This window comes from Neofelis nebulosa, chromosome 7 (assembly GCF_028018385.1).
Source record: "Neofelis nebulosa isolate mNeoNeb1 chromosome 7, mNeoNeb1.pri, whole genome shotgun sequence".
Taxonomy (NCBI): Eukaryota; Metazoa; Chordata; class Mammalia; order Carnivora; family Felidae; genus Neofelis; species Neofelis nebulosa.
The window spans coordinates 3,737,544-3,750,335 of record NC_080788.1 but is presented as its reverse complement, the minus strand read 5'-3'; the positions used below and the strand labels follow the sequence as shown (position 1 = coordinate 3,750,335).

At 51.2% G+C, this 12,792-nt stretch overlaps 1 protein-coding gene and 1 long non-coding RNA gene across 8 annotated transcripts in view; one reads left to right on the top strand and one right to left on the bottom strand.

Annotated features, from left to right (window-relative positions):
- SH3GL3 (SH3 domain containing GRB2 like 3, endophilin A3) overlaps positions 1 to 10,854 on the top strand; it is a 132,358-nt gene extending 121,504 nt beyond the window's left edge. For 6 of the 7 annotated variants that reach the window (XM_058736412.1, XM_058736410.1, XM_058736409.1 and 3 more), the window contains one exon: positions 10,189 to 10,854. In XM_058736412.1, coding sequence (XP_058592395.1) covers positions 10,189 to 10,394 — 206 coding nt within the window. In that variant the 3' untranslated portion in view covers positions 10,395 to 10,854. Of the gene's footprint in view, positions 1 to 1,929; positions 2,122 to 10,188 lie in introns of those variants that run through there. The other variant, XM_058736411.1, reaches the window with a different exon arrangement.
- On the bottom strand, positions 9,352 to 12,560 carry LOC131515945 (uncharacterized). The gene is made up of 2 exons (XR_009263759.1): positions 12,299 to 12,560; positions 9,352 to 11,196 (listed from the first exon to the last, which is right to left on the bottom strand). It is a non-coding gene; the product is annotated as an uncharacterized LOC131515945 (long non-coding RNA).
- Positions 12,561 to 12,792: the final 232 nt, after the last annotated feature.

The following is a 12,792-nucleotide window of genomic DNA, read 5'->3' as shown; positions in this document are numbered from 1 at the left end:
AGGAAACACATCTGCAGGCTTGGCCCCGTGCCGGCGGCCAGGAAGCCACCTGTGATTACGGCCACCGTTTGTTTTCTGCTTTCCCTTCACTCGGAGTGGCGAAGGGGACCCACAGACACTGGGCCTGATGGTCACAGAGGGTCACCTCCCAGGCCTGGTTGTCACAGAGGGCCACTTCCCAGGAAGCTTCCATAAGTACAGGGGCCTCAACTTTCGACATTACATCTCAGGACAAGCAAGGCTGTGCAGGGTGGAGGGCACACACCTTACTGGTCACACCGGGGTGTTGCAGTCTTGATCAGCTGGGGAGGACTGGTATTAAGGGTGAAAGAAATCACACATGCTCATTTTTATAGACGAGAGTAGAATCATGAAGCTTGAGTTCCACTGGCAAGCAGTTTCAACAAGTCACATCTCCTGTGGATAAACACAGATTTCTTATTTCTAGAAAGACAGTTCATAGTCTTCAGTAGATTTGTCTTAGCTAGCTGGGCAGCTGTCACAGAACACCACAGACCAGGGGCTTAACCAACACACTTATTTTCCACAGCACTGGAGGTTTGAGGTCCAAGGTCAAGGTGCCAGCAGATTCCGTGGCTGGTGAGGGTCCGCTTCCTGGTTTGCAGATGGCTGTCTTCTTGTTGTGTCCCGACATGGTGGCTCTGTCCCATTCCTGCGGGTCCACCGTCGTGACCTAATCACCTCCCCAGAGTCCCACCTCCACTTACCACCACACTGGGGACTAGGCTTCAGTGTATGAATTTGTTGGACATTCAGTCCGTAGCATTAACCACAGATTAAAGTTGAAAATCAGGGCCCAGAGGTGACCTAATCCAGAGCTAGAAACCAGGGATCTGAAGTCCCTGCCTAATTTATTACCAGTGGACAAAAATAGGATTCGATTTTATTTAGTTATATTTTTAATGTTTATCTTATCTTTTGAGGGAGAGAGAGAGACAGAGTGTGAGTGGGCGGGGGGGGGGTGGGGCAGAGAGAGAGGGAGACACAGAATCCGAAGCAGGCTCCAGGCTCTGAGCCGTCAGCACAGAGCCCAGTGCAGGGCTCAAACCTACGAGCTGTAAGATCACGAAGCCGGACATTCAGTCGACTGAGCCACCCAGGCGCCCCAAAAATAGTGTTTTAGAGATGCTAAACAAAATAGGTTTTGTGGTATTTATCATAATTCTGCTGTGTCTGGGTCAGCTAAAGGGAAAGTGTTTAGCTTCCAAGAACTTTTCTACAAGTGCTTGAGATTTTAGACTGATTAAAAGAAAAAGAAATTACAACTTGCACCAAATATGCTCATTCTAATTCAAAAGAGGTGGCATCTCCTGGGTTGAGTGTGGTGTCTGGCCCGGAGTGCCTGAGAACGAGTCTGAACTGGAAATAAACTTGAAAGTTTGAAACCGGTCATGTGTCCCAGCCCGTCAAGAGCTGAGCTACCCCGTCGTCCGATGGTGGGGGCACAGCCACATCTCAGGGAGGTCCTGGTGTGCAGCTGAAGCCCCCCAGAGGGGGTAAAGGGTCCCCCATTCCTGCTTGGGTTAACTCCGCCCATTGACAGGAAACTCCCTCTCTGCTCCTTAGCGGCCCCACCAGTAGTGTTGGTGATAAGGAACCACCTCTGAACTTCCAGACTTAAGACCAGGAAGGCGTCAGAACCTGAGCCCGCCCGGCTGCGATGGGTGTCCCCTGCAGTCCTCACTGTCAGATGGGCTCCAGAGCCACAGAAGTGCCCAGACCCTGGCTCTCACCCCATGCCTCTGGGTCTCGGTTTCACCCTCAAAAGGATGGGAATTAGCACCCTGACCTCACAGGTTTATTTGAAGCTTGTGTGAATCGGAGGTTCTGGGCACGCGTAGGGCTGCAGAGTAAGAGCCCACGACCCAGTGGCTGTTGATGTCACCTAATGGTCCTCTGATTTCCTAGCCTACAGCAGACTGGAAGCAGCAGATTAGAGAGACCAAGGGACAGCTTCGGGAAGGCCCACTCACGGCAGGACAGTGACGGGTCGCGGCCCGACCACAAGGGAGGCAAGAGAAAGACTAAAAAAAAAAGCAGGAACAAAACACTCAAAAGGCACAGAAGTCTGGGGCATTTACTAAAAGACAAAGAACCCTCCTCAGGTCAGTAGCTTCTGGTAGATCGGTCATTCGCCAATAGGCGCTCACGTCGGCATCAGGTGTGCGAATCACTTCTCTCTCCCTCCCCTTTCCCCTCCAAACTATAGGAGTTGGGGGGTGGGGTCGTAGCTTGCCTTGCAGTTAGTTGGGGTGCTCTGCGGGTGGGGGGTTCCGGGTAACGGGATCCCCAGAGTCGGGGCCGGCAGAGGAGAGAGCAGTGGGGGCCTCTGAGGGTCTGAAAACAACCCAAGTTTAAATGCGGCCCAAGATGGCGATGTTTTCGTGCCGCGGAGAGAAGGATGTCCCCCGCCCCGCTGACCGCTCGCTCCCCGTCCCCCTCCACCGCCGTCAGCGGCAGGGGCAGAGACACGGTCCTTGAGGACAGGCCGGCAGATCCTGGCACGTGAGCAGGCCCGGCTGCAGAATGCCAGGGACATCTGATGCCACATCCACTCTGGTGGCTAATCTGCCACCTGCGGTGGATGCCAGTGTTTGTGTTGTTTTTTAACTGAAGCCTGAGCTGCTCACTTAGAAGCAGAGGCTCAGGCAGAGGCAAGCAGGCCCGAGAGTAAGTACCCAAAGGACGTCCTTTGAGCATGACTGGCAAGGCGAGGTGGGACCTGGGTGGGCCTCGGAGGACCAGGGAGGGGTTTAGGGGAGACCGCTCCCCAGAGGGCATCCCGGGGCCTCGGAGCTCCCCCGAGCACGCCAGGCCGAGGACACGTGGGCTCACCCAGCCCAACGGATGGACCCCGCCCTCCCCGCACCCCAGCTTGGGGTTGGCTCGGCAATTAGGTGGGGATGGACCCGCCAGCTAATGACTTTCGGATCGAGGGTGGACTCTGGACCCAGATGGAGGCGCGCCGTGTTGAACCTCTGTATGCCTTGGTTTCTCCATCCATCCCACTGGGGGAAGTGATGGAACCAAAGTAGGCCCACTGGTACCAGCGAGGCACTCGGGATATTGCCCTGGCCCGGGGTAAACCCGTGTCACCCCTGTCGCCGACTGGGGCTGAGGACCAGGGAACCACCACTGGAGTGAGATGTGCTGGGCACCTCTGTGTGAGTCGCCCTCTGCGGCAGGGACTTGGGGGCACAAAGGGCTGGCTGGGGGAAGGGCACTCCCTGGAATTTCACCGTTGTTAAAATAATAAGGGGGGGACCCAATATTGTTAGGAACTAGGCCAAATTATTGCCTAGAGGGAGGGAAACTTATTTTAGGGAGAACGGGAGCTCCCTACCTGTCGTGTGCTGCCATTAGGGTACTTACTGACCAGCCACCTTGAAGCTCTTGTGTTCCAGCCTCCTTTGTTTCTTTTTCTCCTACTGGTGTGGATCAGGACAGGAATAATAAATATTTAGCAGGGATACTCCCTTTTCTCTGTTAAAATAATCTTTGTTTCAGGGCTTTAACAAGGAAGACTGTGTTTTTCCCACCTCTGCTCTCATGTTACGTTAAGCCAGGTCTCAGGAGTAAGAGAAAATAAACACAGGCCACTGGGCCAGGGCGGGGGTGGGGGGAAGGCTGGACGGCGGGGGGCTGGGGGGTCAGCTGCCTGCTGTGCAGCACACGCGTGCACATCGGCCGGCGAGGTACGCGAGAGCAGCTCCCCGAGGGTCCGGGGCCACTGCTGCGTGTGGGACAGCCGGCAGGTGGGCGTGGTCGAGGAGCACCAGTTGCCGGACTCCAGGGGACAAAAGGCACACGTCGTCCCCGAGGATGGGACGCTGGGTACGACCCATCTTTTCTCATGCGAAGGTTTCAGCAAAGGTGCCGGCTTCTGACTGGGAAGTTGGGCATTCAGGCACCTTGCGGACGTTTGTGGCTGGTCCCGTTTGGGAGACCCCACCAGCCCTGGTGATTGTGACTCCTCTTCTGTGGAGAGGGAAAATTCATACATTATCACTTAGGTGGGCAGAAACTTTTATTTCTCTTTAAGTGAACTGAACTTGCCTCCATTTAGACCAGTGGCGGAAACAAGTTAATCTTTTTTCCATTTCTACTGTTGGCCAAAAAAAAAAAAAAAAAAAAAAAAATTAATCTTTTTTCCATCTCTTCTAATGGTGGAAAAAAACATAATCTTGCCATTTCAAGGTAACTCGGTCTCTTTCAATAGAAAGTAGACTATCCACTTATTACTTGGTCAATTTAGGACTTAAATTCACTTTAAGTCCCTGTCAGAGCTCTTGGTTTTCCTCACCGGCCCTCTTCTCCCCACGTCTCGACCCCAAGATGTGGCCCAGATGCCAGGGGAAGGTCACTGGACATCGTGGTGGCCGGCGAGGAGCTTGTCTGGGCCTGACCTGCTCGCACTGTTGAGATGACTTATCACTACAGGCCCGGGCCTGGCTCTGTGGTCCAAGCCTCCAGCTCTGCCTTGTGGGGTCTCTGCATCCTGTGTGCCCACCCCCAGGCCGCGCCCGGTCCAGCCGCCCCCCCCAGCACCTCCTTGCTTCCGGGGGGACTTGAGATTTGTTCACGGGTCGCAGGGAGCCAGGGGTGGCTTAATTACACCACCCCACCGTTACTACTGTTTGGCCCCCCACCCCCTGTGGGGCTAGAGCACTTCGGGGGGGGGCCCGGCTTCTCCCAGAATTCCAGTGGGAAGTGGGGCCCAAGACCACCACCCCCTGCCCTGCATGGAATCTGGGGAGCTTTTAAGCCTTCTTGCCCAGCCTCTTCTCTCTCCGGCCTCTAGAAAGAGCTTGTGTATCTCCTCTGGGTGGCAGGGAACAGCGCTTCCCTCTTTGAGGCTTGTAATAGGATCTCCTTGCTCTGAGTTCTTCACATCCTGGTTCCTTGGACCCCAGGAGTCAGCCTATCTGGCTGTCTGTGTCTCTCTCTCTGCCTCTTAAATCTCAGAAAAGCCTACCTGGCGCCGGCATGAAAGCCGTTTCCCGCTGTTTCATAGCTGAAGTGGCATTATTTTGCAACTTAGAACTTGCCACATTGACTGCACTGTCCACGTGCGGGCTCTCCCCTTTCCATCAAGTTAGGGAGGCCACAGCCCCTTGGATTAAGGGCCCCAGACCGCAGACGCGAGCCAGCATGACAAGTGCGTGGGATGATGCTCCAGAATATCGTCTGCTGCTTGTGTCAATCAGGACGGCCAGCCCAGCTCTAGCCGGAAGGTGTGGATTTACCTGGTGCCCGCACTGCCGGAAGTGTGTTCGGGGCGGGGGGCGGCGTGGAGCTGGCCGGAGAGAGCCAGGTGTTCAGGCCTCACCTGAGTCAGGGAACCGGTGTCCAGGGGTCTCCCCACTCAGTGGTCTCAGCAGAGACGCCCTGTTTGGGGCTCATCTGCTAATGGAGTGTGATAGGAGTGCTGGTCGCTCTCCAGCTCTTAGAAAATCTAAGTGGGCAGCGTGGCAACGGTCCCTTGCCTAGAATAAATGAGGTGAGAAGTGAGTAATGTGTCTTTCCCCCGACGTGTTCGGTGTGTGCGCTGGGAGTGCACACGTATACACATGCAGCTGGTGGTCGGGGTAAGTGCGTGCCTGCAGTTTAGCATTTATTTTAGTCATTGCAGGTAGCTTGCAGAGTAAACGGGAGGAAAAAATACACTTAGACCCGTGCTCAGGGTGGTAGCTCACAAAATGGCTTGGCAACCCTGAGTAGCGTCCTAGATCACGTCGGAGGTGACGTCAGTCGGGTAGGTCACAGGCTGGGCTCTGGAGCCCTGGTGTCTGGCCCTGGCGCTGCCATTAGCCCCGGGGCCAGGCTGTTGTCACCTCTTAGAGGCATCGCTGTCTCTCCTTCAAAAAGAGAAGGGTCCATGGGAGGACCACCAAAATACCTTTCTAGCGCTGACGTTTCGTGTTCAAGGAAGTGCTTCCCGAGCCCACCGTGTGGTTTGGCAGCTGCCTCCAGCTCCCTCTTTATTGCACTGGTAGAGTGCTGGAAATGCTAAAAGGACGGTAATCACCTTCATAGACCACGTTAAAGCACGTATCCATTAATAAAGTTGACTGTGACTCAACGGCCCAAGTTGCCATAGATTTTCGGTGCCCCAGCTCACCAGCCAGGCTTTGCGTTTCCAGAGGAGAATGAAAAGTTCTGCAGGCAAAACACTCCATTTCCCAGTGCTTTGAAGTAATTGCATGTTATCCTGTTCAAATTCAAGACGATGAGCCGGGCCTCCACATTGAAATCCTCCCACCGCCATCATTATGACAAAAGTTGGGGTGGCGTGGAGGTCTGTCGTGGAAGGAGCCATCAGAAAGCTAGAAACATCAAGTACATTCTAGAGACCGTAGTGCAGGTGCATCCAGATGCTAAAAGGCTGGTCTACATGTAAGTCACCACATGGGAAGGAGCTTCCTATCTGGAGGGGGAGAAGAGGATCCCGTTCCCTACCATGACCACTTTCCCTTTCCCCACCGGCTGAAACGCCATGACACTCCCAAGCTCTGGTTGACAAAAGCAGAGGGAGGGGGGAGGGCCATTAGGCCGATGATTTGCAGCCTCCCCTGGACGTTGGAATCCCCTGAGAAATTTTAAGAAGCCCTGATGTCCAGGCCCCACTGTAAGAGCTTCTGACTTAATCGGCCTGGGGTTCAGAGGGGCCGTGGGCGTCCTACCGTGCCGCCATATTGAGAGCCGCGGTAACAGGAAGGCAGTGGGGTCCTGCTGAAGGAGGGCCGCGCCACCAGCCAGAGAAACGGGCAGTGCACGGTGAATTTGCTGCCTGGGACAGAGGGGCTTCTCGTTTGGCCAGACACAGAAGTACCCAGATCTATATTCTCTTTATGTGGACATAAAAGATTCGGTGAGGAAGGAACACAGTCTCTGGCAGAACTTGCCTCGACTCTCAGTGGAAGTGAGAGAAAGAAAACTGTTTCCTGATTATGGAAAAAAGGAAATCAAAACAGAAAGCATCAAAGAGGATGGCAGAAGTGAGATGATCTAGGCAGATTATTTCAGTCACGTGCAGGGGTTAAGCTCTTGTGAAAGGACACAGACTGTGAATCCGGTGTGGTCTTGTCCTGGGACACTGCCTCCCGCCTTTGCAGACCTCCCTCTGCTCCTGTGACAAAAGGAAGCCGTGAGGAGTCGGCTGTCGATGGTGTGGAGTCCTCCGTGGTCTCCTTCTGGATGGCCTGCTCTGTCTTCTGGCGGTGGTCTCTGTCCACGGGGTGGTTACCATGTACGTGGGGTGCGTGGTTTTCCCGGGGTGGGGCTCAGCTCCCTTCCAGCTCGTTCTTCACGGGGACAGTCACATCTGCTCTGCGTCCACCAGTGGTCTGTGAGCTTGACCCTCTGGTCAGGTGTCACCTCCCCTGGCCGGGGCAACCTCTCCGCTCCTGCTCACCCCCTTGCCTCAGCTCCTCCACAGGGAATCATGAGACTGGCTGAGGCCACGCGTCCCATTAGAGGCTGCCGTGCCCTGGAGTGGGGCCACACACCTCTTTTGTGGACACTCTTATGTTACTGTCACAAACTATCCAAGAAAGCATTCTATGTTCAGAAACCCATTAGCCTAGATCATTGGGGGCAAATGTTTTCAAACATTCAAGACTGAATATTTTGGAGAATAGAAAACAAGTTTCTGGCATGTTCTGATACCAAAACCTGACCAGAATGTAAAATGAGAGTAATTTCGCTTTTGAATAGAGATGCGAAAATCTTAGTTAACAAACCCAGTGTCTCTGTCGGATGGAAGTTTAACGCACGTGTAAGTGTTTCTTTCAGGGAACACAGATCATCGCTCATTAAAAAACCTCCTAAAACTAGTCTTAATACTTAAAAAAATATGATCCAGTTGCAATCAAAATGCAGTTCTTAAAAAGTAATCTCTCTGCCCAGCGTGGGGCCTGAACTCATGACCCTGAGATCGAGAGCCACATGCCGTACCGACTGAGCCAGCCAGGTGCCCCCAAAGTGGGATTTTTATTGGGGGGACAACACTCAATACATTGACGCTTAAGTTTGCCTGGTTGAATGATTTCATGAGAATAGGAGATTTTGAAAGATTAGAAAGTGATGAGGAATTTACCTTATTAGTAATTCACGTTTACTTGAAAGCCACAACATTTAAAATGATGCGTCGTTGCAGGCGCCTAAATCGATCAATGGGAAAAAAATAGAAAATCCTGAAATACATCTAAGTGCACGTGGTAATTAACTATATGGTAAAGGTGAAAGTAATATTTGAAGTCAGTAGAGGAAGAAAGGATCATTTAATAAATTGTGTTGAGATAACCCTTGAGCGTTGTTAAAAGTAAATGACACCTCTATTAGCCAAAATTCAATGGAGTTAAGAGTAAACATTTTCACGTGAAAAAGTTAAATCATTGCTGGGATTAATTTAGTTGAATATGTACATACGAACATGGAGGAGGAACCTGGGATGCAAAGGTTGATGAACTTGACCTGTATGTATGCCAAAACCAAACAGACCCCCTTCCCTGCCCCACCCCCAGGACACATTCCAGAACAGATTGAAGAAAGCATGATACACTGGGAATAATGCTCACAGCAAAATGACAAAGTATAGTAATTAGTATAGTATAGTATAGTATAGTATAGTATAGTATAGTATAAAAGGGGGCTCCTAAAACTTTTAAGACCAAAAAACAATAGACGAATAAATTGAAGAAAGGGGGAAAAAGGAAGGAAGGAGGGAGGGAAGGAAGGACCTTAACTATCCAGCAATAGGAGGTTAGTTAAAGAAGTCATGTCATTGGGGCACCTGGGTGGTTGGTTAAGCCAGTTGGTTGAACGTCCAACTTCGGCTCAGGTCATGATCTCCTGGTTCGTGGGTTTGAGCCCCGCGTCGGGCTCTGTGCTAACAGCTCAGAGCCTGGAACCTGCTTCAGATTCTGTGTCTCCTTCTCTCTCTCCCCCTCCCCCATTCAGTCTCTGTCTCTCTGCCTTTCAAAAATGAATAAATGCTAAAAAAATTAAAAAAAAAAAAACTTAAAAAAATCGGGACACCTGGGTGGCTCAGTTGGTTGAGCATCCCAACTTTGGCTCAGGTCATCATCTCATGGTTCGTGGGTTGGAGCCCCTCGTCGGGCTCTGTGCTGACAGCTCAGAGCCTGGAGCCTGCTTGGGATTCTGTGGCTCCCTCTCTCTCTGCCCCTCCCAAGCTCACACTCTGTCTTTCTCTCTTTCTCTCAAAAATAAATAAACATTAAAAAAAAATCATGTCATACTGATATAGTTGACAACTGCTCAGCAATTAAAAGTAATCTGGAGAAAAAGTCACAATAATATGTATAGGAATGTTCTTTCATGAACATATTTATGTAAATACATATGCAAATATACTCATAAACACATCTGGAAGCTTCTCCACCAAAACGTTAAATCTCACATTGGTTATCTCTGGGTTAGTGGGTTACAGCTGACTTTCCTCGATTTTGCATATTCTTCTCCCTCCCTCCCTCCCTCCTTCCTTTTCTTCTTCCTTTCTTACCATTGCCATGTTTTAGTTTAGAAATTAAAAAATAACTATTTGAAAACCGTTATTCCGAGAACTTCCTATAATCAGCCCAGCATGTCAGGCTGGTCTGTGAATAGTCTACCTGTTCTCTCCAGCATCACATCCTGCCTCATTCCATGTCCCGGTCACCAGCTCCAAGAAGATGTCCCGACCACACAGGCCTTTTCTGCTTCTTCCTTCTCTGAGCTTCTGAGCTATAAGTGACTCACCACCTCATCTTTGTCCTTCAAATGTTGCACGTGTATTGTCCGATCTTCACAAAGAAACCATAAGCTCCCTGAGGGCAGGGGTTGGGCCTTGTAGTTCTGTGTCTCCCTCGGGCTCCAGGCAGAACCAAGGAGCTGCTTCAGGAAGGTAGGCCGGGCCTGACTCCTCTGGATGGGGGTACCCAGGGGAGAAGCCGTGGGCCCAGGAGGTCTGCGAGGGCGTCATCTAGTGAGGGGCAGCCGGGACAGACCCCAAGAGCGCAGCATCGGTGGGCCGGGCTGAGCCAGCCTTTTGGGGAAGAAGGCAGATGACCTGGTGTTCATGACCCCTCCAGCTCTCCACCTTCCCCCTTCTCCAAAGATCATGTGTCCCATTAACCTGTACTTTTTGTCTCCGTATGACGTGGACAGGTTCTAACGTTCCCATGGACCAGCCCTGCTGTCGTGGTCTCTATGATTTTGAGCCAGAGAACCAAGGAGAACTAGGATTTAAAGAAGGAGACATCATTACATTAACCAATCAGATAGATGAAAACTGGTATGAGGGAATGCTCCATGGGGAATCTGGATTCTTCCCCATTAATTATGTTGAAGTGATCGTGCCTTTACCTCAGTAAATGTGTAACTCAAACTTTGGACCTACTTTCATAACTGAAATGAATTCACACCAGTGTTCTCTCCGTGTGGCGTTCTGTGACATCCTTGCTCTTTGACCCACTTAATGACTTTTGTATGTGTGTTCTCTTTATAATGTATTTTGTATCAATTTAATTTGTATAAATGATTTTCTTGTCTTAGCTACATGAAAATATACTTTCCTTTTTCGCTTAGTGTTCTAAAAGTCTTCGGTTGAATAAATGTCCGAGCTTCTCGTTGCTAAGAATAAACCACACCCATTGCAGTTATGTTAATGAATTGCCTATATTCCTCAGCTGCAACGGAATGCAAAATTTGAAACTTAAGAAATGCTAAATATTTTGTCTCCTGACGTTACTGATGTCATCTGGTCTTTCCTTTCCTCCTGTTTTAGCTGACCTGTGAATAGCCCAATAAATATGACACACCATGTTGGCAAAAGGCCGTGGTTATTCTTAATGTTGAATTGGCTTTCAAGCGTGGCGGTCCAGCTGTAAACTGCCCCTGTGCCCCGTGGCTGAGCGGGGGGCGGCGGCGGGGGGGGGGGGGAGGGGGGCGGTGGGCGCAGTGTGGATGCGTGCATGCTTCTTCCAGACTAAGTCCGCAGGTCTGAGAGGGGGCTTTCGCTCTCCCCCTGATTCAAACACAGCACACCCTCCTTCCAGTTCAGGGATACGGGACTTTTCCATGCACTGTCAAGTTTATTTATAATAGAACCTAACACAAGCTTCCGTGGCTGCCAACTATCGGGTAGGTTTTTCAAGCAGGTCCCGTTGGAATGCTCTGGAAGGAGCAGAATGGGGAGTTGGGTTGAGTGCCAGTAACAAGATTGCATAGTTTCAGAGAACCAGCCCCTGGCCTCACCCAGGGTATGCACTCGTCACGTACTTTGATCCAGGGGCGGCCACAGCTGTCCTGGGGGAGGGGGCAGGTAGCCTTTCTCCTGCAGAGAAGGAGGCTCATTGGATGGCTTGCCCAGGATCAAACAACAGTGGTGTGAGAGGCAGAGTTTGAACTCAGATTATTCACTGAACCCCACAACTCACTGAAGTGCTCACCCAAGCCTTTTGCAGAGGCCAGGTTGGTCTAAGGTGACCAAAACCAGATTTCTCAGTCTTCTGAGTCCGTGGTACATCAGAAAATTCCCAACATCCAGGATACTTTTCCTCCTTTCTTTTCCTACCAGTCCCTCTCCCCCACACCTTCTCTAAAACAGTTGTATCTATAGTGTCTGTAATAAAATAATGGTAACGGCTTTTATTGAGTGCTTACTATGGGCCAGGTGCTACTCTAAGCATTTAAATGAATGAAGTCACTTAATTTTCATAACAATCCGTTTTGCAGATAAAAGAACTGAGATGTGGCAAGGCTAGGTAATCTGTCCATAGTCACACAGTCTTTATGAAATGCCACAGCTGGGCTCCTAACCTAGGGAGTCTCCTTGCCTCTCCCGTGCTCCTCACCCCTGCCCACACCGCCTCTCCGACCGTGCATTTTCCCACATACACTCACAAAGGAGCTTTTTGTACCCCACCAACTTTTCTTTTCCAGCTGCCATATTTGAAATGTATCACACAGAAGGAGAAGTCCAGAGCCATTCTCAGTGCCTCTTTGGCCTCTTGTTTGGGAAATAGGAATGGCAGCTACCTGAGAGCTGTAGACTGGGGGGGCTCTTGTGAGGCTCCAGTAAATGGCTCCCCTCTTCCCCTTCTGAGATCTACAGAAGCTGGGGCGTTAGTCAAGGGGGAAAGCAGAGGAGAACCAATATGTAATTTGCATCGTAAAGGCCGTGCCAGAAGATGTAGCTGAGGATGAGAGCAAAGCATCTGCTGAGCCCCGAAGGAGTCAGACACACCTGGTCTGGGGGGAGGTGGACTGTCCTTACCTCCTCTTACGGCGACAGAGCCTTTAACACCGAGCTTACTGCAGAGCTGGCAGCAATCAAGAATGCACGTTCCCGGGCGCCCGGACCGCTCAGTGAGTTCAGCGTCCGACTTCGGCTCAGGTCGTGATCTCGCAGTCCGTGGGTTCGAGCCCCGCGTCGGGCTCTGTGCCGACGGCTCGGAGCCTGGAGCCTGCTTCGGATTCTGTGTCTTCCTCTCTCTCTGCCCCTCCCCTGCTCATGCTCTCTCTGTCTCTCTCTCTCTCTCTCTGTCTCTCAAAAATAAATAAACATTAAAAAAAAAAAAAGAATGCACGTTTCCTGCCTGCAGGCCAGCTTCCAGGGAGACGGGGGGGCTATGATACTCGTGCCCAGTTGCTAACCCGAACTCAGTCCACTTCCTCAACTAGCTAGGGCTTCTTGGAGAAAATCCCTCCTCATAGAAACTGGGAGAAGGGGGAAAAGGTATTGCCCTCTAACTCTGGGGAATGGAGATG